We start from the raw sequence: 25,977 nt of genomic DNA on the forward strand, positions 1-25,977 counted from the left end.
GCCAGACTTATGTGTTCTTTTGAGGGGTTAGTTGTTATTTAAGAAGTTGTATCTGTAAATATAAGCATGTGAGTGACTACAGAATTATCATCCTTGCATTTCGAATTCATTTTCTTTTCAATGGCTAAAGTTGTAGTATCTTTTATTAGTTCACTTTTGAGATTTGGTTTTATTTTGGATTCATAGTGTTTTTAACAATTAAGGAAAGTTTCAAGAGTTCATTTATATTTTGGCCCAGTGGAGAGGAGATTTAGTATGTCCTTGCCTGTAAAGAAATCCACTGTGTTTACTGAACGCATTTCTTTTTAAACTGTTTTATTCAGAGGGTAGATGCATTATTAGTTAAAATGCTTTAGGCTGCAAGTAACATAAAATCCCAAATAGAATAGATTGAACTGTAGGAAATTTATCATCTCACACAATAAAGACTAATGCGGAGGAGGTTTCCTTAATTTAGCAGTACAGTATCATAAAGGACCTCGCTCTTTCCATTTCTCTGCCTCATCATCCTCGACACATCAGTCATGTTTTCTGTTGTGGGTATGATATGTTTCCATTAGTTCCAGTCCAATAAAGATGGTAATGCCATGGAAATAGCATGTGATTCTTCCTGCGAATCAATCTCTCTCTTTTTTTAATATTTAGACTTAATTTTTTAGAGCAGTTTTTAGGTGTACGGAGAAATGGAACAGGAAGTATACAGAGTTCCCTTCTACGCTCCCCTCACTCCCCGCTTCCCCTTGCATTAGTGTAGTGTATTTGTTATAATGGATGAACCAATACTTAACTAAAGTCAGTCCCTAGTTTACATGCAGAGTTTACTCTGTGTTGTACAGTTCAAGTATCCACTGTTACACTGCACACAAAATAGTTTCACTGCCTTAAACATTTGTGCTCCACCTATTCAACCGCCACCCTCCCCAACCCTGACAGCCACTGATCTTTTCATTGTCTACATAGTTTTGTCTTTTCCAGAATGTCATATAGTTGGAGTCACACAGTATGTAGTCTTTCAGACTGGCTGCTTTCATGCAGCAATGTGCATCTGAGGTTCTTCTGTGTCTTCGCGTGGTTTGGTGGTTATTTCTTTGTATTGCTGAATAGCATTCCTTTTAGTGGATGTGCCACAGCGTGTTTATCTATTCACTTGTTGAAGGATATCTTGGTTGCTTCCAATCTCTAGCAGTTATGAATAAAACCTGCTGTAAAAACTCATGTGCGGGTTTTTACGTGGACTAAGTTTTGCACTCACTTGGGTAAATACCTAGGCGCAAAATTGCTGGATCATATAGTAAGATTATGTTTAGCTTTGTACAATGCTGTCAAACCATTATTCAAAGTGGCTGTACCATTTAAAATCTTTTTGAAATTAATAATTAGTCATTAATTATTCATTTATTGATCTTTCCTGCAAGTATCAAAGCTCCTCTGCAAGTTTCCAGCAGGTTCTAGGATTGGGTCTGATGCCCACTCCTAAACCAGTCACTGGCCTGGGGAAGCAGACCATAGTGGTTGTATTAAAGCAGGCAGGTTCATCTCTGCTGCTAGGCTTCCAGCTGAAGAGGGAGCCACTTTTCCTGAGTACATGGCTGAATATGCTCAGGGAGGGAGCAAGGAAGCAGAATGCCCAGATGGAAGCGGGGCTATGCCAGCAAGCAGGAAGGTAGTGGAAAGACAAAGTGGCTGATAGAAGCAACCGGGACCACCTCAGATGCTGCCTAACCAGGCCTTTTTTTTTTTTTTTCCTTCCCTCCCCTTCCTTTCCCTCCCCTTTGCTCCTCCCCACTTTCCCTTCCTAGCTCAACTTACCACTCTAAATCTGGATTTATTGCAGGAAGCAGGCTTCTGTGTTTTTAGATTTCATGTTTGCAACCATCACCCCCACTTTCAACCTCAGACCACATATACATTTTCGAACATTTAGCCAGTGCCTCTGAAGTCATGGTATTGAAAAAAAAATGAGTTGTTGGAAATGAACAAATTACCTTAAATCATTGTTATACATTAATTATTGTTGGGCAGTAGTAAAAACTCATCATCGACACACAATGAGGCAGTTATTACAGATTTGTCTGTTTCCAGTCTTGGTTCTGTCATTAATGAGCCACGTGTGCCTGGGCAGGCCTCCTGTCTTGACAGGCATCAGTGCCCTGGGCTATAAAATAAGGAGGTGAGACTGAATATTCTCTAGTGCCTCTTTTATTGTAAAATTATATCAATCTGTGACTTGTTGCAAACATAAAAAGAATTCCTGAGTAGCAAAAATACATCAAGTCATGAAGGATTAAGATTTTGGAGAACTATATTCTGTTTTTATCGCTTTTGTGAAGGACTTTATTACCCTCTTTAATTGCCCCTAGCCAAGGTTAATTAAGTATGTTTAAGTTCTCTCTTACTGTGCAATGTGCGCCTCTCTATTCTTTACTCGAGAGTTTATTTTTTTCTCTCGCCGACTCTGATCAATAGCTGTCAGCGTGCTTTTAGAGGTCAGTGGTTTCTTTTCTGCACTTGACTGGCAGGTGGCACTTTTGAAGTACTGTACACTTTGCTTTCCTCCCGGCTGTTAGTGCCCTCTCAATTCTTGGCAGGGTGCAGAGAGGGGATCAAGTAACCCAAATGTTTCCCTGGCAGACTGACATTCATCTTGGTATTCATCTTCCTTGTCAAGTAAAGAATAAAGAAGGCATAATTAAGAAAATGATGGTGCTCCTTCCTTGGTTCCAGAAACCTACCCTATTATCACTGTTGCTCTTACTTATGTTGCTGCTTATGCCTTAGTGGTAGTCTTTCTTAGAAGGATTCCTCCTTCTGTCAGCCTATTATCCTGACTTTGAAAGTCTCAGGTTTGAAATGGAATCTCTGAGCACATCACAGAATTTACAGTTTGATATAGTCATAATTTTACCTGGTCTTTTTTTTTTTTTACCTGCGTGTTTCTCTTAAGACTGATCTGTTTTTGTTTTTCTTTATTGTCATCATTGCTTTAGCTTTTAGAGACCTGTTCTTTATCATGAATCTTTCCCCCGTGTTTCTAATCTCTGCAACGGTTCCTGCGTAGATGTGAACAAACATTTTGCAGTGTGGTATTTTTGAAACTATTTTATGTGCTAGGCAGCAGGTCAAAAAACAAGCAGCCATTTAGAAATGATATTATTTTTAGGATGTTTAGGGAGTGACCATAGATGCTTTGCTTCTTTGATGTGGTTCTTCCACAGCATTTCTAGTATGTCCTTTGTACTAGTCCTCTAACTGGGGGGGGGGTTGGAAAGGCGAGAGTTCTGCTCTCAGGAGCCAGTATGTCTATGGTGGCAGTTGGCAGTCACTGATGGTTTTGAGCTTTATAGGATGCTCTTGTTGCTGCATGTAGGGATCCTGGCAAAGGATGATGGTAGTCTGAAGGCAAAGGAAAGCTGGGGCAGATCATAGTTGTAAATGGAGAGTAAGCAAAAGATCCAAATGCTGTTGTAGAGGAACATTAGCCAGGAACGTTGTTCATAAATCAAGGTCTATGGCAGCTGTCCCTGGCTCTGTCACGGTATAGCCAAAATTTCTTGATCATGGAACATCAGGGAGCATCCCAGACCAGAGTAGAATACTTTTGGAATACATAGCTGGACACCAGCTCTTTGGTTGACAGCTCACTGTTGTTTGCCTCGTGTTTCATCGCAGGTTCGAATCATCCTCCCACGCCATCAGTATGAGCGCCTATTTGCGAGAACAGAGAAGGGAGCTCTATAGTCGGAGTGGAGAACTTCAAGGTGGGTGATTGGACTATTCTGGAAAAATTAATTTTCTGGAGGGATATCTGAAACATTTATTGCATGTGAGTTTGTGATCTGTATTCACAAGATTGTTTCAAGATAACAAAAATTTAATGACATGATTATCTGTTTCTTCTATCATTTCCCTGCATCTACTGCCAAACAGCTAAAACTCTTACTGTAAACTCTTACGGGATTTATAGACCTGCTACCCTTCATGTGGGAATTCAGAGCAAAAAGAGTTGAGGCCAGGCTCCTCTTGCTTAGATAGCAGACCTGAGTCTGGTCACAGTCTAGGAGAATGCCAGTCTTCTGTGACTGCCACTGTTACTTTTAATTGTTGTTTTTCACACCGTCTGGAATATGGCAGGAATACCTGAGATTTGGAAAAAGAAAAATGCATTATTTAAAGTAGCGGTCCCTAACCTTTTTGGCACCAGGGACTGGTTTCATGGAAGACAATTTTTCCACAGACCGGGGGAGGGGAGGATGGTTTCGGGATGATTCAAGCACATTACATTTATCACATTTGCAGCCGCTCCCCAGCACTAGCATCACCGCCTCAGCTCCACCGCAAATCATCAGGCATCAGGTTCTCGTAAGGAGTGTGCAACCTAGGTCCCTGGCATGCGCAGTTTACAGTAGGGTTCTCACTCCTGTGAGAATCTAATGCTGCTGCTGATCTGACAGGAGGCGGAGCTTAGGAGGTGATGGGAGCAATGGGGAGCACCTGCCAATACCGATGAAGCTTTGCTCATTTCCCTGCAGCTCACCTCCTGCTGTGTGGCCTGCTTCCTAATAATACTGGTCCGTGGCCCGGGGATTGGGGACCACAGATTTAAAGGGAAGAAGGATGCCTTTTCTAAATAGTGGTGTAATCAGCATGACTTTGATACATAGGATATTTGATACTCATGTGTCATTTCCAAAGAGTTGTAATTTGCAGAAGAAAATACTTAGAAAATAAATTATAACATAAATAAATAAAATATCAGACCAGTGACATTTCCTTCTATGACAAAAAGATGCTGATCATGGTAAATGTAATCAATCAAGAAAGATCTGTGAGGGCCTACTAAGTGTAAGACATCTAGGTGTTGGAAGGGATGGAAGTTGGGTGCAAAGAAACATAAGGTAAAGCCTTAAAATCCAGTTATGAAAGTAAGGCACGTACACACACACACACACACATCAATAACAATATCAGGAAGTAAATACAACTAAGTGGGCGCTATGGATAAAAATGCGAGAGGAGTTAAGAGAAGGCAGTGATTATTTAAATTATTTTAGGACTCTGGGCTTTCTCCGTAAGGGATGGGTATGAGCACTTTTACTATCTTTGATGCATTGGGGTCACTTGGAATATTTTGCAGGGACTAGCCCATGCAATTAAATGTTTAGTTTTTAAGACTCAGTTCTACATCAAAACATTATCAAGTAACCGGTCTGCCTTTCTGGATTTAAAGACTATTGCCTAGGTGTTCCTACCTTCGCCTTCATTATTAATCTATTAACCTGTTAGTTTGTCTAAAGATCCTAATACACTCTCTCGTATTTATATCAGTAATAGTTCTGCAGCTCATATATGTGGCTACCGGAAGTAAAAGCCTAGAAATATGTTTAGGGTATTAGGAAAAGGAGATTAGCTTACTAACATTTAATATTAAAGCATTATCATACATTCTGGAAGACATGCAGTGTGCATCTTGGACTCCTGCTGTGTAGGAGCTCAGAGAATGGTTAGAATTGGAGCACATGAAGGAGTGACCCATTCTGTGGTCAGACAAGGAGTGGAGGAGAAGGGTGACCCCCTGCTCTAGCAGGCTGCCACGTCCTAGAAGAACAGGGTGGGCTGCAAAGTGTGGAAGGGGATATGGAAACAGAACACACATTCTTGTAGGTGTTAGGATCATACTCGAACTGCTACCTAGGGGTGTAGCGGGTTACCTAGGGCTAGAATATCTTCTATATCACAGTGTCTTAATTTTAATTTCTCTTCAGATTTGGCTTAAAGAATAGCTTAAAGTTGCCTCTATAATTTCTCTCCACCTGTCTTTGAGTATACTTCAATTTCTTTAATGGTGAAAAAGCCTTTTTTTTCCTTTTTAGATTGAATTCTGATTATTTTACTTTTTAAAAATTAATAAACATTATTTTTAGAGCAGTGTTAAATTCACAGTGAAACTGAGCGGAAAGTACAAAAAATTCATTTATACCCACGTCCCCACACACGCACAACTTCCCCCAGTATCGACATCTGGCGCCGCAGTGAAGCCTTTCACTCGGCACTTTAGGATGGAAAGGTAGACCACGTAATCGACAGGACAGCAGTACAACTTGTCATTCTCTCACATTCAAGCATAATTAGCCAACAAGGGTAAATGACGAACAGTAGATTCTTTCTTTTCGTTAGACAGTAAGAATAGTGGGCACTCTGTGCTGTCGCCACGTGGACAATTTTCAGTTCCCCCTCAGTGGCCCGTGATCTCTTGCCAGTACAGTGTGGCAATGCAGGGCAGAGGGCTCTGGGCCCAGACTGCCTGCACTTAAAAATCTAACTCCCCAGCATTAGCTCTGTAACCCTGGGCACGTTGCATACCCTCTGGGCCTCTCTTTCCTTTTCTCTACGTGGGGATAAAAGTAACAGACCCTACTCCGTGAGGCTGTTGTGAAAGTTAGATGAGTTGAGCTATGAACAGTGTTTAAAAAGTATCTGACATATAGTGAATGTTATGCCTTTCTTTTTCTTCTTAAGTATTACAATTTCTACTACAGTACTGTGACTTCAGAGTTTTTACGCACATTCTGCTTATCCTTTCTGTCATCTTTGTGTGGCTAAATCCTATTCAGCCTTCCAAGTTAAATTTAGTTGTCACATATTCTGATCAACTTCCCTGCTGGTCCCACCTCTCCCCAACCTACCTCTCTGTCTCTCTCTCTCTCTCTCTCTCTCTCTCTCTCTCTCTCTCTCTGGGGTTGTGGGCCATGCTGTCTGTTACTACCACATCTTTAATATTCTCTGTCTGAACACTTCACACTATATGGCAGATCCATGCTCACTTGAGTTTGCCACCAAACTATAAGCTCTACGAGTACAATACTAGTTTATTTCCTGTGCTTCACATGGTGCCTGGGACAATAAATATTTGATAAATACTGTCTGACGTGATGACAGAATGAATGAGGACAGTTAAGATCTAAAGTAGCATAGAGATCACCATTGAGAGGCAGGAAGGGGCCTAAAAGGAGATGGAGCCACTGGCAGCCATTGTTAGCTTTCTAGGTTCCCATAGTTTTTAAGTTTAAGGCAAAGTAGAGGCTATACGTATGTTTTTGTTCTCTGTAGTTATAAGTTTTGTTAAGTAGAAACGTTGCCCTTGAGCTGTCCGGCCCAGGAGAAAACTGCTGTATGTAATTGAAAAACATTTTAAAATCTAACTAAGTGACAGAAAAATGTTATTCTGTGAGGATGGTTAATGGAGGAATCACTATAATCTAGCTAGGAATTTTCCCATCCTTCAAAAAGTTAATTGAAATATGGGACTTTTCAAGCACAAGTCTATTGCCCTTCCCAGTCTTCAGCAAGATAGGAAAAGCATCTCTGGTGAAGAAACAAGTAGTAGTTAGCAAACACATCATCTTCATAACAATCATTCGAAGATACTTCAGTTGAGCTGACACAGCACAGACTTGGTGAGAGAATGGATTAGCTGACCAGTTTTTGTAAAAGTTTGATGGTATTTCATTGAGAAGCCAAAGTTTCTCTGATGCATGCTTTTAACATTTCAGCAGGAAAAAAGAGGGGAAAATCATGCCCATCTTCCATTAAAAATGGCCATCTTTTTTAGTTATTCCATTAATCTGACTGGCCCAAAGACCACAGTGCAATCTGCATTTCCGCTTATCCTCGGAAAGGCATAATTGAATGGTTCAATCAAATCATAAGAGACTGGCGGAAGATTTTTGTCTCTTCTGTTAACACCACATAGCTGCAGGCTTTGCTTCCCAGTGGTTTGGTTCATAGGTCAACTTTTCCTTCTGTTGCAGGGCAGCAGCAAAGAAATCCACCTAGAAAGACCATCAAAGTCATGTTAAAAAGCTCACGTTTTACAAAAGTTAGTTCCTGCCAACGTTTTCAATTTATCATGCAATTAAAAATCTTACTAAGTCTAACAACGCACAAGGGGATAAAAGAATGAAAAAAGATGAGATTTCATTGGTGTTGTCAACCCATCTCAATTGGCTCTAACTGTTACAGTACAGATGGTTCATTATATAGTCTGCGTTGGCAATTGGGTTGCAGAGATGGGGTTGCTGCTTCAAAGCGTGTGAGATAACAGGTGGAAATCCAACTTGCGTGTGTGTCTACGTTAATCATCGACTCCCTGTTGTTTTCAGCCTTTCTGCCGCTTCATTGTCCTGCTTAGACAGCAGTTGTAGGTGAAGAAAGATGCAAGTTTTAATGAACATTTAGCTCACTTATAGCTGCTCAGGTTTAATGAGTAATTCTTCAGGAAAATGACATAATTGATGAACACATTATCCCGCAAGGGTTAAAAAAAAATGAAAAGACTGCCACTCATGACCAAAATGAACTATCTCCTTATTGTTTCCTGATCTCGTCCAGTGTCCTGCCCCCCTATATTGTAATTCTTTATCACAATATTTAAAAAATTTTTCCTTATAATACTTTTCTTAATATGTATCTGTCTTGCTTATTTGTTAACTTGTTTATTTTCTACACTTCCCTAGATCCAGAACACAAGCCTTATTCGTCGGTGCATACCAGTCCTAGGACAATGCTTGGCTTGAATTAGGTGCTTAAGAAACATGTGGTGAAGGAGCCCTCTGTCCTTAGTATCTAGTTATAGTAAGGCACTTCTTGTAAGCAGGCACGAGTCTACTTATAGGAGAAACCCTAGTGGACGTTTTAATAAACAGAGCGGAAGTCCTGTGGTTTGTCTTCTTTCATTTTTAAGGATAATAAAACTTATGAATGGTCAGAGTACATTAATTGCCATTGATTCAAGTGGAAATATGTACTCAGTTCAGATTTCTTTTCTGTCTCGGGGCTACTTAGTACTTCGGTTTGTACTCAATGATACCTTTCGAGTGCCATTTTTATTCCCATTAGTTTAATGAGTGACATTTCTGTAGCCCTGACGTTAAAATACTATGTAAAGCTCTAAGCACTTGAGAATTGCCTTCTCTGAGAGGAGTTGCTTTATGTAGTAAATATGGAAGGACTGGCAAGTCCTGGCCTCTGATACTGACCTGACCTGAATTTTCTGCATTTTTCTCTCTAATGGGTTATTGGTGACTGGGGTTGTGAACACTCAGGGATATTGTGTGTAATTAATCTATTTGGAGGTGCCTTGCCTTAAGGTGAGACAATATTCGAGATAGATTAACCATGGGTTGATTATTCTTTTTTACAAGAGGATTTGTAATAGGAATTTCTTAAATAGTTGTTCTAGAATAGAGCATTTAAAGCAAGATTTCACTTATGCACAAATTTTCAGGGACATTTTGGCTGAAGTAAGGTACATTGTTTAGTACAGCAGTTTTACACTCATACCACACATTTGTTCTACAGCCTTAAATATTATATAAGAAGTACTTGTAAAGATTTGTACCCTACAATTTGATTAGAGTTCTTTGTAGCCTTTAAAATTTTGCTTAATGACTTTGTTAATAACTATAGTACAATATGCAGGGAACATGAAAAAGAGCACATTTTTTCTTATAAAAATTGCATACAATTATTTCTTAATAACTTTAATTTTTCATAGTTATCTCTTCTGTTTTAGTCTCTAAAGTAGTGTATAAAATTGATTCTCCTTCTCTTTGTGTATTTATATTCTTGCTTTTTTAAAAGAAAGATCTTAACTTACTTATATGTAAGATTTATCTTACAATAAAATTATAACAGAATTTTTATAAATGCTAATTTCTTTATCTATTCCTAAGAAGTTGTGAGTAATAAATGTACTCTCCTCAGGTCATGAACAGAATAATGTATTATTTCAAATCATTTAAGAAATAAAAATATTCTTATGCCAAGATTGTTATTGAGTGTACCACTTATTAGCCTTAATCTATCTGATGTAGAAATTTATTTTATTTAAAAATATTCTTCAGTCTTGGATTTAGTTTATATTAAATGGATTTATTTTGGGAGTAACGAGTTCATACAATCTCCTTTCTACCCATTGAACAAACCACTGGCAGCTGAACCGTATGGAGGGGCCTGGAATTCACGAGAAAGTGGATCTTGAGAGTGCAAAATAGCCATTACAAAGTCCATCACTTAGTAAAACCTAAGAACCTCACTCCTGAGATATGATACTTGGTCATCACGCAGAACCAGTTGACGATGTATAACCTCATTTCTGAAAAAATTCCCTTCTATTTATGTATTTGTTTATTAAATTAGAGAGAGTGTCTCGCCCTGTTGCCCAGTCTAGAGTACAGTGGCACAATCATAGCTCACTACAACCTCAAGCTCCTGGGTTCAAGCAATCCTCCTGCCTCAGCCTCCCAAGTACCCAGGACTACAGGTGCAAGCCACCATGCCCAGCTAATTTTTAAAAGTTTTTATAGAGATGGGGTCTCACTCTGTTGCCTAGGCTGGTCTTGAACTCTTGGCCTCAAGTGATCCTCCCACCTTGGCCTCCCAAAGTGCTGGGATTACAGACTTGAGCCACTGTGCTTGGCCCTCTATTTATTAATTCATTCATACAGATACGAGAAGAGAGGAAATACGGCTAAATGAAATGTAATGTATTTGAGTTTTGAAAGTGATACATTTCTCTGTGTCTATATTATACTTCAATTATAAGGTTTTTTTTTAAAAAAACAAATGTATGAAAAAATAAGAACAAAAACTTCTAAAATGATGCAACAGAAAATTTTAAAAGTTACCTTATATCTCATGTTTTTCATCATTTGTTTCACATCAGTTTTTTAGTATGGTAAAAATAACAGCTTTGCTCGTTTTCCTATACTTTCTTTAAGCCTGCAGGAAACCATATTCCTGGTGACTCTAATGGTTTATACAATGCTGCTCATTCTGGGTTGAGCTTTGTTAGAATATAGAGAAGTTCACAAACAGTTATGGTGTGTAATGAAGAAAGTAATTATTAGTAAGTGATGAGGCTGCTAGACAATGACTTTATCATTGTCCCAATCAGGCATAATTCATAAGGTAATTTTATATTTTCAAAATGAAGTTTGGATGCTTCTAGGAATACTAATAGTATTAGTAGAAATTATCTGAAGTGTTCAATTAGCAAAATTCAGAAGAAATTGATATAAACATGCATGTAGTATGAGGTCTGGAAAATAAAACCATTTTTAAAGCTAGAAAGTGCTTTAGAATTCACAGTTTAGTGCTTTTCCAACTTGGTTTTTAGTCATAAAAGCCTTCTCTGTTTAAGTCTTATTTCACAGTTCAGTACAGAAAACAGATTAAAGCGGAGATGATTTGACGAAGCGGGGTTGAGGGTCAGAGCCACACCTGCCGAGGCCCTCACTCCAACTGCCCCCTTTCCCTTCCTCTGTGTGGACACCCAAGGCACCATTATAAAACTCTAAAGACTCCCAGAAACAGACCCCTGCACATATGGAAATTTGAAATAGGAGAGAGATGACGTTACTGTTTTGTAGGAAAAGGACAGACTCATCAATAAACGGTGGTGACACAATTGATTATCCATGTTAGAAAAAGAAGAAACTGGATTTGTACCTCATGTCATTTAGGAAAATAAATTTTTGGGGGTCGAGAACTCAAATGTGATGGGCAAAACCTACTAAGAAGAATGCTTATAGCAGCAGTGTTTTAATAGCAAAAACCTAGAAACAACTCAAGTGCCCATAGACAGGAGGATGGGTATATAAATTGTGGTAGAGCCATACAGTAGAATACTACACAACAATGAAAAGAAATGAGTTATACCATAGATTGACTTGGTTGAATCTCAAAAGCAGTCACATAAGATGTATAAATAGATAAAATCTTATTTCATTTGTATGAAGGTCAGAAATAGGCAGAACTGAATAGTTATTTTTAGGCATATATCCCAGTGTGATAAAAATGTGAAGAAGGTAAGGTAAGGGAGCATGAATGTAAAGCACATGGTCAGGCATAGTTGCTCACACCTATAATCCTAGAGCTTTGGGAGGCCAAGGTAGGAGGATTGCTTGAGGCCAGGATTTTGAGACTAGCCTGGGCAACATAGGGAGACCCCATGTCTACAAAAAATTAAAAAATCAGCAAGGCATGGTGGTGTGTGCTTGTAGTCCCGGCTAGTTGGGGGGCTAAGATGGGAGGATGGCTTGAGCCTGGGAGTTTGAGGTCGCGGTGAGCTATGATCGTGCTACTGCCCTCCAGCCCCGGTGACGGAGTGAGACCTTGTCTCTTAAAAAACAAAACAAAACAAAACAAAAACCAGAATAGAGATCACCTCTGGAGAGGATGGAGGAGTATGTAAGCAGAGAGGAGCACGTGGGCTTTAAAGATAACAGTATTCTGTTTCTGTCACTAACTTTTGGAAATACTGTTGTTTTATTATTCTTTAAAAAACTGTACAAATGTCATATACACTCTTTCATATGTATTATACATTTCATTAAAAGTACAAATGTAAATGGTGTTTTGAAAAGTCTCTTAAGGCCCCAGAGGCAAAACCATTTGTGTATTTTAATGTTTCCATTTAGAAATCTAGACCAAGTTTTGAGTTTTCTGTGATAGCAATATTATTTCTTTGGCCTACATCATTCCGTTGAAACTCTTGGCCCATGACAAAGCTGTGAACTATCCCTGAACTAGTTCTGTACCTTAATTAGTTCATAAAAAGGCAACTTAGGGTTTAGGAGAGGTCCTTCCTAACCTGCCTGCTCCGTCCTCTCCCTCAGCCTCCACCTGGAATATCAGACACCTGGCATTACGTGGGGTCAGCAGCTATTTTACTTTTGTTTTCTATGCTTTCTAAGACTTTATGTTTCTTGATCCTCTACAGAGTTATTATATGTTTACTTGTGCTGGACACTTCACTAGGCCCTCAGGCTACAATACTGAACAGAGCCACACTTTGCTTTTGAAGGAAAAAAGAGAAGCGGACTTTAAATGTGTCACCAAGACTGGCACCTGCCTTCCAACATTTGTTCTCCCTTTCCTCTATATTAATAAAGCCCCTGATTTTTAGCTGAGCCATCCACAGAGCCATCCACAATACTAACATTTCTAAACTTTCTTTGCAGCCACCATGGACACGTAACTTAATTCTGGCACATATTAATAGGATGTGAGTAAAAGTAATGTGTGTAACTGCAGTTCATGCTGTTAAGGGGAAGACACAGGCTGTCCTCTCCCAGCCCAGCATGTGTGTGAAGATGTGAATCTGAATGAAATGTGCGAGCCATCTTAGACCATGTAGGTGAGACTGCACCTATCGTGGGTAGAGCAACAGGATGGAAGGAGCCCGGGTGTCTGACACTGTGCAGTGCCATGCCTCTGATGACTCCCTGGGCTGGGGCCACCACACCACCCCAGACTTCTCTATATGAGAGAGGGATAAACTAAATTGTTAAGTCACTAGTGTTTTGATTTTCTGTTACATGCAGCACTACTTACATACTCATTAATTCAACATGCAAACAAGTGATCACAGTATTGCGGTAGACGCTATGATGGAGTTGTGTTTGCACGTGCATACAACATACAACTAGGATGTATATACAAGTGCTGGAAAAGGCAGGGAGGCTTCCATGAGTATTTAAGGCTTAAACTCATTTATGAAGGATGAAGAGAAGCTTTCCAGATAAAGAAAGAAGAAGCAGGCATTTCAGGCTCTGGACACGCATGGATAAATGCATTAAATGTGAGAGTACTGTTCTCTCATAATAAGAGTTTCAGAACTTGAAATGGATATAACTTTTTCATTAATTAAGGAACTCAGTTCATATATACAGACCTCTACTCATTATAATTTGTTTCCTTTTAGGAACCAGAGATATTATACAGTACAGTTATGGTTAATAGCTTTGGCCATTGTTCATCTTCATCTCTTAATTAAGAGATTAAGAATTGATAAGAACCAATGGTGTACTGATAATAGGAAAATAAAGGTCATTATTGAGCAAAAGCTAAATGTAATCACATACTGGATTTTCTGAGTGATGTTCAAGTGTTATAGCCATGCAACTTTATTATTAAAAATCTTATAGGAAAAATAAGTTTGTTTTAAATGCAATTAGTGTATTATATCATATCAGGCTTACATAGTAGATGATGCTGGAAATATTGGCAGCACCCAGTTCATGAAGGACCAGCCCGACCTATTTTTAAAGTACCTTGGGTTAAAAATAGAATGTTGAGCTTGAACTGCAGTGATTGTGATAGCAGCTTAGTTCTATATGGAAATTGCGGAGTTCTGCATGCTCACATCTGATTTCCAGCTTGTAATTGTAGTGCAGATGAAAATATGCATCGTTACTTTTGGCTTTCCCACAATTTAGAACTGGAAAAGCCCATATTACAGTAATATATGATAGTATGTATGAATATTGTAATAGTCATAATATAGGATGTTCATTCCTAGAATTGCAATGACATCTACTGAATTGCAGCCAGTAATTTGCATATTCATGCCCACTTAGCTCAAATAAGTCCCTGTTTGTTTGCACATTAATGTCTGATTTCAGCACGAGCTAACTAATTTACATATCCCTGTTCAGTTGGTTAGTGACGTTCATATGTAGAATCTTGGTGCAGCTCTGTTTGGGTCTTGAGTAGCTTGGGGAGTGGTGTGGTTTAGTGGAAGGAGCAACTATTACTCATCCTAGTTTTACTAGACAAGTCACTTTACCTTTCTGAGCTCTAGAGTACTCAACTGTATAATGAAGTTTTAACAACACTTGCCCTGCTTGGTTCTTAGGGTTGTTGTATCAGTTGACGCACTGGAAGTGACAGTGTACAGTCAACAGTTCCAGGCCAACTGTGTTCTGGGCCCTGCTCCTGGAACGTCTCCTGCGTAAGGAGGACAGATGCTGTGGAAGTCAAGACGTGCAAATAGTTAAGGTTTTAGTGAATATTATAAGTATTTTGAAGAGCACGGAGGAGAAAACCCTTAACATTTCCAGGGAAAGTCATAGAAAGTATTGCAAAGGAGAAATCCTTACACTGAACTAGAAAAATGAATTAACTAGACTGACCAAGGGAAGGAAACTCACTGCAGGAAGGGAGAAGAAAGTGTAAATGAACATGCACAGATTTGTGAGAGTTTTGTCGAATTGTAGGCATTTTGTTGTGGTTAAGCATCAAGTGTATGGGGAGATTGGACCTAGGCAAGGGAGGTAGGAAGGCAGATCTCAGAAGACCTGGTATGACATAGCAAGAAGGTTTGGTTTTTGTCCTGTGGGTGACAAGGAGTCCTGTAACGGTTTAAAGCAGGAGAGTGACATAATCAAACCTGCATTTTAGAAAATGTCTTCCGATGACTGTGTGGAGAATGAATTGAGTGCAATGAGATTGGAGACAAGGAGCAAAGTTGTGTTGTTATTTCAGGTGAGAACTCATAGAAGACTATGCGAGCTTTTTAGGAGAGGTGGGAAGAGATCCAAAGCCTAATTTGCAGGTAGAATCACTTGGATTTGATGACTCATTCTGTGCAGGGTTTGAACAAGAGAGTTGCACTGTGACTGATTCCCAGTTTTCCAAGCTGGTAACTTGGGTAGGGAATGCTGTTATTTGTTAAGACAGGAAATACAAAAAGAGGAGTATTTTTTTATGGAGTGTTAGGGTTGAAGATAGCATTTTAAACATATATTTTTATGTTTCTCTTTTAGTTTTGTTTACATCTATCTAACCTAATCTAACCCAATATAATTTTACTACATAGTCTAATATATTATCTTCTCCCTCAAGTTTAAGGCTTTCAGCAGTTTGTGATTACCCTTAACCATTCCTCTTCCTAAATTCAGACTCTCGGAGTTACGGTTTTCTTCCATCCCTCTTCCTACTTTTATTTTTAAGTTGTAAATGCTATCTTCTTCTTTCTAGGCTTTGGTTGATCTAGTTTTAGCACCCAGTTAAGTATCTGAAGAATGTGAATTCTTCAATTTTAATTTTTTTTGTACCCTGTATTTTTATTATTAAAATCAAACGACCATCTGTCGTTCTTAAAAATTTGCTCTGTTATTTTGTGCAAGTTGCTTAACCAGTTTTCTCAGTTGTAAAGGGAAGAAGTTAAATGATTTCTATGAATCTTATTCATCTGCAAAACTCTAGATTCTTGGATTCTCAACCACTTGCTCACTCTCAGATCAGAGTCTGAGGACTCGTTAGAGCTTCAGAATGTGGTCTCTAGAGTCCAGCTGTTACCTGGGTGACTTTGGGCAAACTAATCCATCTGTGTGTCACTGTCACTTATATGCCTTTCCTCATAGGGCCATCGTGAGGATGAAATGAGTTAACAAGTGTAACACATTTAGCACTGTGCCTGGCACATGTGAAGTACTGAGTAAATGTTAACAACTGTTATTTTACCTGTGATCTCCAACACCTAGCATCGTTCTACACATATAAGAGGCATACAATAAATGTTGTTTTTAACAAATGACTAAGCATGTTAATGGACAAGTAAATTCAAGTAGTATCCACTCCTTCCTCTTGCCTCCAGTTTGAAATCACTTCCTTGCTGCCTCTGAAAATGAAAATGAAAAAAGAAGTACTCCAACTCATGATTTGCTAACGACTCTCAACCTAAAACATGTTGGAGCTAGAAGAGATATCAAATAAGTACCATACAAGGAAATAAATTGAAATTATCTTTTGAAAACAACATAAATTTTCGAGACCAAAAAAAGATGTATGATTGTATATTAGTGTTCTCCAGAGAAACAGAACCAGTGTATATCGACATAAAGGGATTTATTATGAGGGATTGGCTCATGCAGTTATGGAGGCTGAGAAGTCCTGTGATCTGTCATCTGCAATCTGGAGACCCAAGAAAGCCAATGATGTAGTTCCAGTCCAAACATGAAGGCCTGAGAAACAGGGGCCAGTGGTGTCTAAGTGTGGGGCTCAAAGCCTGAGGTCTGAGAATCAGGGGAGTGGATGGTGTAAGTTTTGGTTGGAGTTGAAGGCCTGAGGACCAGGAGTATTAATATCCAAGGCAGGAGAAGATGGATGTCCCACTTCAAGCAGAGAGAGTGAATTTGCCCTTCCTCTGACTTTTTGTTCTATTTAGGCCCTCAATGGACAGGAGGATACATTGGTGAGGGGGTTCTTCTTTACTCAGTCTATAGACTCAAATGCTAATCTCTTCCAGAAACACCCTCACAAACACACTCAGAAATGTTTTACTATTTCTGGGCATCCCTTAGCTATCTGGACATCTCTTAGCCCAGACAAGTTGACATGTAAAGTTAACTATAATAGATTTAAACAATGTTTAAAGAAACAGTTTATAGCTAATCTGAAAGGGAAATTTTAGACTGGGCTTGGAAAGCAAGCAATGAATTGTTTATGGACATCATTCCCCACAGCATGGCCCCTGAAAAAGAACTGATAAAAGCAAGGCTGTTGATGGAATAAACCACTCATTTATGATTACCTACCATTTCTAGAATTTAGGACTCTTATTGAGAACCTGTAATTCCATCTCCACTGAAATATCTCATGAATCATTTTTAAAATTTCTCGTAAGACCTTTTTTGCCACAATTACATCTAAATTGAATGGTTGACTCCAATAATTTCTAAACTTCAGTATTTATTTAACACAATAGATGTAGTTTCCTTAGATAAAGAATTTGGCCTAATTTATTCTAAGAAATTGAGATCTTTTGTCATCCCCAAATTATCGTCAGTGGGGTTCTCTTTTTACCTTCTCTTCCAGGATATTTTTAGGCAAATATAATGCTCATGGCAAATAATCAGCTTGTTTTATGTAGCATCTACTCCCTTTGTCTGTTTTGAATGTTTCCTGTTTAGTTTTTAGCTATATTTCTTGCATTTTGTGCTTTGAAACTTATAGTTCTCATTAATACTTTTGGAAGTGATAACATACATCATATAAACAAAAATTGTGTCTCTACCACAGGAGCTTTAGGTCCCTGTGAACTGAATCCTTTCTGGTCTTTCTCCATTTTTTCCACTTTAGTTTCTTTATTAATATCATTATTGCCGTTTTATTATGTTTCATTTTTTATTGAGGTGAGTATACCTACAGTAAAGCATGTAATTTGCACTTATCTTAAATGTACAGCTAAATTTTTACATATATGTACTCCCATGTAACCACCACCCAGCAGGTTTTCTCATGTCTCTTCCCAGTCAATAGCAACCCCTGAAGGGCAGGACTGTTCTGCTTTCTGATGCTATAACATAGTTTTGCCTGCTCTTTAATTCTGTATAAATAGAATCATACAGTGTCTTGTGTGTGTGGCTTCTTTTACTCAACGTATCTGTGAGATTCATTCTTGTTATTATGAGTGTAAGTTTGTTTTTATTGTTGTATAGTATTCCATCCTATGACTATAGGACAATTTATTCATTTGCCTTTTATAGACTTTTATTATTTCCATTTTGGGGCTATTATAAATAATTCTGCTATGGACAGTTTTGTGTATATGCACTAATTTCTCTTTGGGATATACCTAGGAGTGGAATTGCTGGGTCATGAGATAGGTTTATGTTTAGCTTTAGAAGATACTAACAAGCATTTTACAATTTTAGAAATTTATGAGGGATTCTATGACAATTTCAGTTGCTCTACATTCTCACTAACGTGATTTATCAGCCTTAGTTTTCATCATTTTGTTGGGTGCGTACTCTACTTTTTGTTTTTTTAAAGAATTTCTCAACTCTCTCTACTTCTGTACTCTTCCCCTGTCCCCATTTGGCAGGAGTTTCTGGATATGATTATTTGCTTTACAGGTTACATATCAAGTCACGGATTTATAGTATAGCTTCTCATAGTTAAATGATCTTGTGTTCTAGAGGAAGTCCTGATTGTGTATATACAGTTTCTACCCAGTACTCTTGGATGGCCTTTCTTGCTAGAGATCACCTACTAATTTCTTAGCACTTTCGAGGTAGAAGATAAAGGTATCTCCTCTCCTTCAACTCTGCCATTTTTTGGTCAATAGCCTTCTATTTTGAATTATGTCTTTATTACATATATATTACCAATATTCCCACTGACAGTAGGCAGAATTCTAAAATGACCCCAATGACATGACACATGCCCTTATATAATTTCTCTCCTTGTGTGTGGGAAGGATTTGTGAATATGATGGGCTGTTGCTCTCGTGATTACTTTATGTTGTATGGCAACAGTGAAGGCATTTTGCAAATGCATTTAAAATTCCTAATGATTTGACTTTGAGTTAACCAGAAAGGCGATTATCCTGCTTGGGCCTTATCAGTTGAGCCCTTAAAAGAGACAACAGCAGCAGTAGGTCCTCTTCCACTAGCCTGGAGGAAGTAATTCTTGTGAGAAGAATGGGCCACATGGTAAGGGCCTGTCCAATAGCCAGCAGGAAAATAGGGGCCTCAGTCCTACAGCCACAAGGAACAGAATCCTGCCAACAACCAGCATGAGCTAGGAAGAAGGCCCCCGACCTCAGATAAGATTGTGACCCTGCCCAACACCTGATTTCAGCCTAGTGAAACCCTGAGCACAGGACTCAGCTAAGCCATGCCTACACTTCTGACCTACAGAAATTATGAGATAACCAATTCGTGTTGTTTTAAGCTGCTAAATTTGTGGTCATTTGTTACACATCAATAGAAAACTAATACACCACCCAGTCTTGATATTCCACAGTTCTTCTTTTGAGACTCCCAAATATTCCCTGAGACTAATGGTTGAAAGTTGCTGGACTAGTTCTCTTATTGTTTAATATAAGAAAGGAAAACATCAACCTTTCTTTCCCTACCCCAAGTTTACTCCAACTGTCCATCTTAAAATTTCTCCTTGCCCCTCGAAGTTCTCTCTGACTTCTTTTTAATTTGGAAACTGAGAAGGACTTTGGGAAAGGATAGAAGTCTAAATAGGTTTTCTGTGTTTCTGTGGGCTTTATAGTGTGAAATAAGAGTTTTGAAAATATTTATAATAATTTATAAATACAGTAAAAGCCATCATTGTTACGATTACCCTCTGAGGAAAGCAGCGTAGATTATGTTATCTTTCGGGCTGTCTCTCGGGCACCTGACACTGAACATACCCAAACCAAGGTCATGGTCTCCCCTTCTCCCTGCCACCCCCAAGCCTGCTCGTCTCTTAGGGTACCTGATTGCCTCAAATGGCACTTTGGCTTAATAGTTGCTAAACCTGGAGGTCATCCTTGACCCTTTCTCCTTTGCCCTGTGCAGTTAGTCTATCACCAGAACCTACTGATATTGCCTCCTAAGTGTCTTACAAACCCACCTCCTCTTTCTCTGTAATTGTCTCTTGCCTCTACGCAGGTTCTAACTGTCATCATTTGTTGGTTGTTCCTGCCTCTATTTTGAATCGCTCTAAACCATTCTTTACACTAGATCAAGAGTTATTTAAAAGTACTTAGTGATCTCTTATGTGCTTAGTACTAAGTCTCATGTCCTCAATATGCCTAATAAAGTTCTGCATGATTTGGCTACCACTATCTGTGTCCTCTTTGTGACCCTTTTCTCACCATAGTGTTGGTCTTCTCAGAACGTGCTGTGCTCATTTGGGCTTTGGAGCCTCTTTACATGCTATTGTCTACACCTGGAATTGGCTTATCTCCTTATTCTCAGGAATTAGTTGCCATCTTTAAGGTGGTGCTTTGCTGTATAATAAGAATTTTATGTAATGTTTATTAAGTACTTACCGTGTATCAATCAATACTCTAAAAAATTTTACGTGTAATATCTTCTTTTATCCTCTTAATCATTATTTCCTTTGGGAAGCTTTTTTTTTTTTAATTCCCCCAGACCAGGTCATCTTCTTTCTTTGTGGCATATGGCATACTTGTAATTATTCAATTATTTGTTGTTGTTTACAATGTGTGTTTATCATTCATTTTAACTTCCACGCAATCAGGGACCATGCCAGATGGGTTTACCGTACTTACCAAGCACCTAATATAGCGAGCACCCAATAAATATTCATGCCTACTACAAATAGAAAGAAGTTCAATATCATGCATTAATGGGTGGCTGAACTAGACAGAAACTTAGGTTTTTTTCCCGTCCAAGTTTAGAGCTTTTTCCAATATGCTGATAGTATTTGGGGACATATATGAATATATCAGATTAAATTATATTGAGAAGGAAGAGAGGGGAAAGTAATGTTATTTAAGAGAAGAAGATGAAGTTACTGAGGTGACATTTTGTTTGAGTACTTACGTAAGTATCATTTGAGTCTCATGATCATTTTGCCCAGTAGGCCTTATTATCTCATTTTTTTATGGCTAAGAAAACCATGGCTTGTAGAGGTTAAATAACTTGACCAAAATCAAAACCAATAAATGACAAAGTTGTTCCATAATAGAGTTTTATTATATAGGGTTTACAAAATAACTTGCATTTGAAATGGCTTGTGCATTTTTCTACTTTGTTGAGATAATTTATATACAATGAGCCAGCCACATTTATTTAAAATGGACAATTTGATGAGTTTTGGTAGATGTATATCTCTGTGAAAATAATGTCACCATCAAGATACAGACCGTTTTCATCAGCCCAAATTTCCTCATGCCCTTTTTAGTCTGTTTCTCCCTCTACTTTAACCCCTATGTAACTGGTACAATGCTTTATGTCACAATAAATAAGATAGAATAGCTTGCAGTTTCTAGAATTTTATGTAACTGGAATCATACAATGTACAATTTTGTGACTGGTTTCTTTCACTCCACATAATGATTTGGGCATTCATATTGTTGTGAACGTAAGTAGCTTTTGCCTTTTTTGGCTGCGTAGTACTCTATTGTATCGATATACCACATACTGTTTATCCTTTCAGTTGTTCAAATGTACATTTGTATTGTTTTCAGTTTTTAGTTATTGTGAATAATGCTGCTGTGAACATTTGTGTTTAAGGTCTTTGTGTGGCATATATATATATTTTATTTTTTATTTTTTATTTTTATTTTTATTTTATTTTATTTTTTGAGACACAGTCTTTCTCTGTCACCTGGGCTAGAGTGCCCTGACATCAGCCTAGCTCACAGCAACCTCAAACTCCTGGGCTCAAGCGACAGCCTAGCTCACAGCAACCTCAAACTCCTGGGCTCAAGCGATCCTCTTGCCTCAGCCTCCCGAGTAGCTGGGACTACAGGTGCTCACTACCACGCCCAGCTAATTTTTTTTATTTTTAGTTGTCCAGCTTATTTATTTCTATTTTTAGTAGAGATGGGGTCTCGCTCTTGCTGAGACTGGTCTCGAACTCCTGACCTCAAGCGATCCTCCCACCTCAGCCTCCCAGAGTGCTAGGATTATAGGTGTGAACCACCACACCCAGGCCTGTGGGACATATGTTTTCAATTCCCTTGGAAATATATAAGAGTGGGATTGCTGGGCCATATGGTTAGTATACATTTAACTTTTAAAGAAATTTCCAGTTTTCTAAAGTGAATTTATCATTTTATATTTCCACCAGTAGTGTACACCAACACTTGGTATTGTCAGTCTTTTTAATTTTAGACATTCTATTGGGTGTATAGTGGTATCTCATTGTGGTGGCTTGTCCTTATTTAATGTAAAATCCTATCGATGTAGGCGGTCATACAGCTGGATTCCAGCCTTCTACATCCAAGTTAGAATCAATCAACCTCAGATAGTTTTCTCTTGTGATAACTACTCTAGACCTCTTACTCTATGTTGTTTCTTTTGGGATAACTTATATCTACCGCCGTGAAGTTTTTAAATATAGAGAAAATACATGTAACTATTTTACAAGTCAATTATAAAACCATATATAATTTACATGTTAAAAATAGTGCTTATTAAAAGTACTCATTATTGTATATCTATATAGTTCCAGCATCTTCTGAAAGTTTGTGATGAGTTCTGGTTAAGTCTTGCTCCGAAGCTAAAAATTCAAATTATTGCTTTATTAGTAATCACAGGGCTAATGCAAAATGCTGCTAATTAAGACTTTCTATTTTTCTTTGAGTGCCACCATGGCAGCAAATGGTATCTTAAACTGACAGGCTGTAAATTAAAACTTGCAGAATGCAAGGCCTTGTCTAGGGAAAATGAAGTTATGTATAGGTGACTTGTTCTATTTGAATTAATCAAAGGGCTGCTGGTGTAGGCCAGCTGTGTTCTCTGATGACAAAAACGAATCTTGACATTTTGGATAATGAAAATTCAGTTCAGCACCTCTTAGAGATATGTATGATAATATATTGTCAGTCAGAAGCAAAGAAGGGGGAAAACATAAACCTTGTCTTATTAAAATAGACAATGTGACAAGTGGACATTGCTGGATCTTTGGTTTCAAGGGAAAAAAATGTCAAGAGAAACTTCTTTTTACAAAATGTTAGGAATAACTGTTTTATGGAAGGAGGGTGAAAAGATTTGACTTTTGACGCACGACTTGTTTGACAGTTGCCTTTGTTCATGATTCCTCGTTTCATGGTTTATTTTACTGGGGTACAGGGGAAGGCATGAAAGACCAGGAAAGGAGACTCACTCTTTTGGTTTCACAGTATTAATGCAATCATCTAGTTCATACCTTGTAAGCCCACTTATTATTTCCTCTGCGTGTGTTTTTTTTGGTTTAGCAGATTAGCTGCACTGTCTCTTCAAAGGCTATCCAATCAAGGAGGGGTTATTAAAACCAGGGCGATTTATGACTGAGAATTAATTAGAGAAGCATTTTCATGCAAAACATCCAATTTTTTGATTAGCAATGGAGCAGGGCCGCAATTAACACTCTAGGAAGCTTAAATTTCCAGCTTTTTGATTCTCAGGAAATGAGATTATCAAACCAGGGTCAGACACTTGACAGCAAAGCGGGAGTGGGGGAGTGTGAAATTATATGTAAAAAAAAAAAAAAAAAGTCTTTTGATTTTGATTCTGAGATTGCTATTAAGGCCATGGAAAATTCAGAGGAGGGAAAGAACAAAAAATCTGAAAATGCAAGAACCCGAAAGGACTGATTCTTTAGTGGCCTATTTGCTATGCAAAATATCTATTGTAAATGTTTGCCCAGAGTATGTTTTAGAAGCACAGCAATATTTTTGGTTCCTTCATTATTAGTTATTATTCTATCTTCCTCATAAATTTCCTTTGGATATTCAGTGGCTGAGCAAATATTTAAAATGTTCATATGCCTTTGAGAGAGGCCAAAATTTCTTTTGTTAGAAAAGGATGCTGCTTTTCTAAATGTTGGTTTGCTATTTTTGGAGCCTATTTATTTTTGTTGGTGTTTTTAATTCTTTTAAATCACTTGAGACACAGTTTAGGTCGGGAGTTATGTCAAGCCATAGATTACCACTTATTGATAAGCGACCTTGTCAAGCTTAGGTGCCTGAGATAAGAAGGCGACTCCAGACCTTCTGTGAAACAAAGTGTATTCTGTCATCAGTGTAATTGGTGCTCCCCAAGGAGATACAATATAATGAAAATTCATTTGTTCTGGAACATATTTTTTACCCTCTCTCTTCTTAATTTAGACATCTCATTTCAATTGAGAAATAGAGGTGCAATATATCTGTTGTCTTAGCCCACTCTGCCAAATTAAAACTAATATATGTCTGTTCATTATTCATTAGGTTCTAAGATTATTAAGTGACCTTGTCAATATTTTCAAATCACCCAACCTTCTCTTTATTGCCCTGTTTTCATATTTGCACTTACGATGGTGTCCTGCCTGTCTGTAAATAGTGTATTAATAGTAAAAATACATACTCAAATAGTAATCTATACTATTTAGGGATTGCCTGTGCATTGATATCAGGAACAATACTGGTGAAGAACTCTTCATTGGCCCTGGGTGGGGGCGAAGATCGGTTAGTAGTCCTCTATGAATCTTGATTCTCTCATGTTCTCCCAGCCTTAGATTCTCTGTTTAAATAAAGGGTAGGAGCTTTTGTTGGAATTTGGGGGGTTATTAAAAAAAAAACAAAAAACCAAACCAGCTGCTTAAGCAGGTTCCAAACTACACTAGCCATGGATGGAAGAGACCATATGGCATCTATATAATCAGAGATTTCTGTGGTTGCATTTTTCTCCCTAAAGCGTCTCTGATTTAGGACCATGATTCATGGATCTAGTCTATCATTCTTGCAATCCCACTATGGATCCTCAGCTTTATATGTCCGTCTTGCTTAATCCTCCTTCCTTGTTAATGAAGAATATCTCTCACTGGCTGGATGATAATTGGCTGCAATTTAAAATTGGGGAAAGGAGGAGGAAAAACTGCCAATCAGAGGCTGAAGAGTTGATCTTATCAGATTTTTAGCCATCAGCCTCGAGGCTGATCTTTATGTTTTTGGATGGTGATGATTATATGTTTTTTTGTTGTCCAATAAATATTTGCTGAAAGAATATATAGGATTATGTTTATAGATGTTTTCTGCTTTGGGAAATGTTTCTGTATTTCCAGGGCCGTGCAAAGGGAGCTTAAGCAGATGAATTAGGAATCCTTCACCTGTGTGTGTACGTGTTGTGGGGAGGGGCACTTGGATGGCCTTCAGGGACTCTGTGACACCCAGCAGAGTTTTCAGATTTATGGGAGCAGGAAGAAGGTACCTAGTTTTCATTAGGTTTGCAAAATGCTATTATTAAGTGTGTGTATGTATCTATAGAAAAAAACAATAAAACCACTTCAATAAAAGCACATAAAATTACATTCTATGGTAGTAAATGTGAACAAAATTCATCTATACCTATATTTAAATGCTTATTAACATTTAATATTAATAGTATTAACATCAAAAGTAAGCAGAAATAAATGAATTTATAAGAATTGAGAAAATTAATCAGGCGAGGCATAGTAATTAAATAGAAATCATTTTAAAGAAAGCAAGGATTATTATTTACTTGAGTAGAAAAGCAAGGCTATTCTAGGTTTGTTTGTTTTATTCTCCTCTAACGTGAAGTTTTTTAAAACTACAGTTTGAGATAGCTCGATTGATCAATTAATTAAGGAACTTGATTTGCTTTAAGAGGCTCGCAATTGATAATAATCATATTATCATGTGGAATTCCCAGTGGTGAGGAGAGAGTGTCAGCTGTTTTA

At 38.1% G+C, this 25,977-nt stretch overlaps 1 protein-coding gene across 1 annotated transcript in view; it reads left to right on the forward strand.

Annotated features, from left to right (window-relative positions):
• The window catches only part of EXOC4 (exocyst complex component 4), a 1,030,122-nt gene that overhangs the window by 303,373 nt on the left and 700,772 nt on the right, over positions 1–25,977 (forward strand). The window contains exon 7 of the mRNA XM_012650605.1: positions 3,670–3,758. Within this exon, the coding sequence (XP_012506059.1) occupies positions 3,670–3,758 (89 nt within the window). The remainder of the gene's footprint in view (positions 1–3,669; positions 3,759–25,977) is intronic.

Source organism: Propithecus coquereli, unplaced genomic scaffold (assembly GCF_000956105.1).
Source record: "Propithecus coquereli isolate 6110/MARCELLA unplaced genomic scaffold, Pcoq_1.0 Scaffold335, whole genome shotgun sequence".
NCBI classification, from domain to species: Eukaryota; Metazoa; Chordata; class Mammalia; order Primates; family Indriidae; genus Propithecus; species Propithecus coquereli.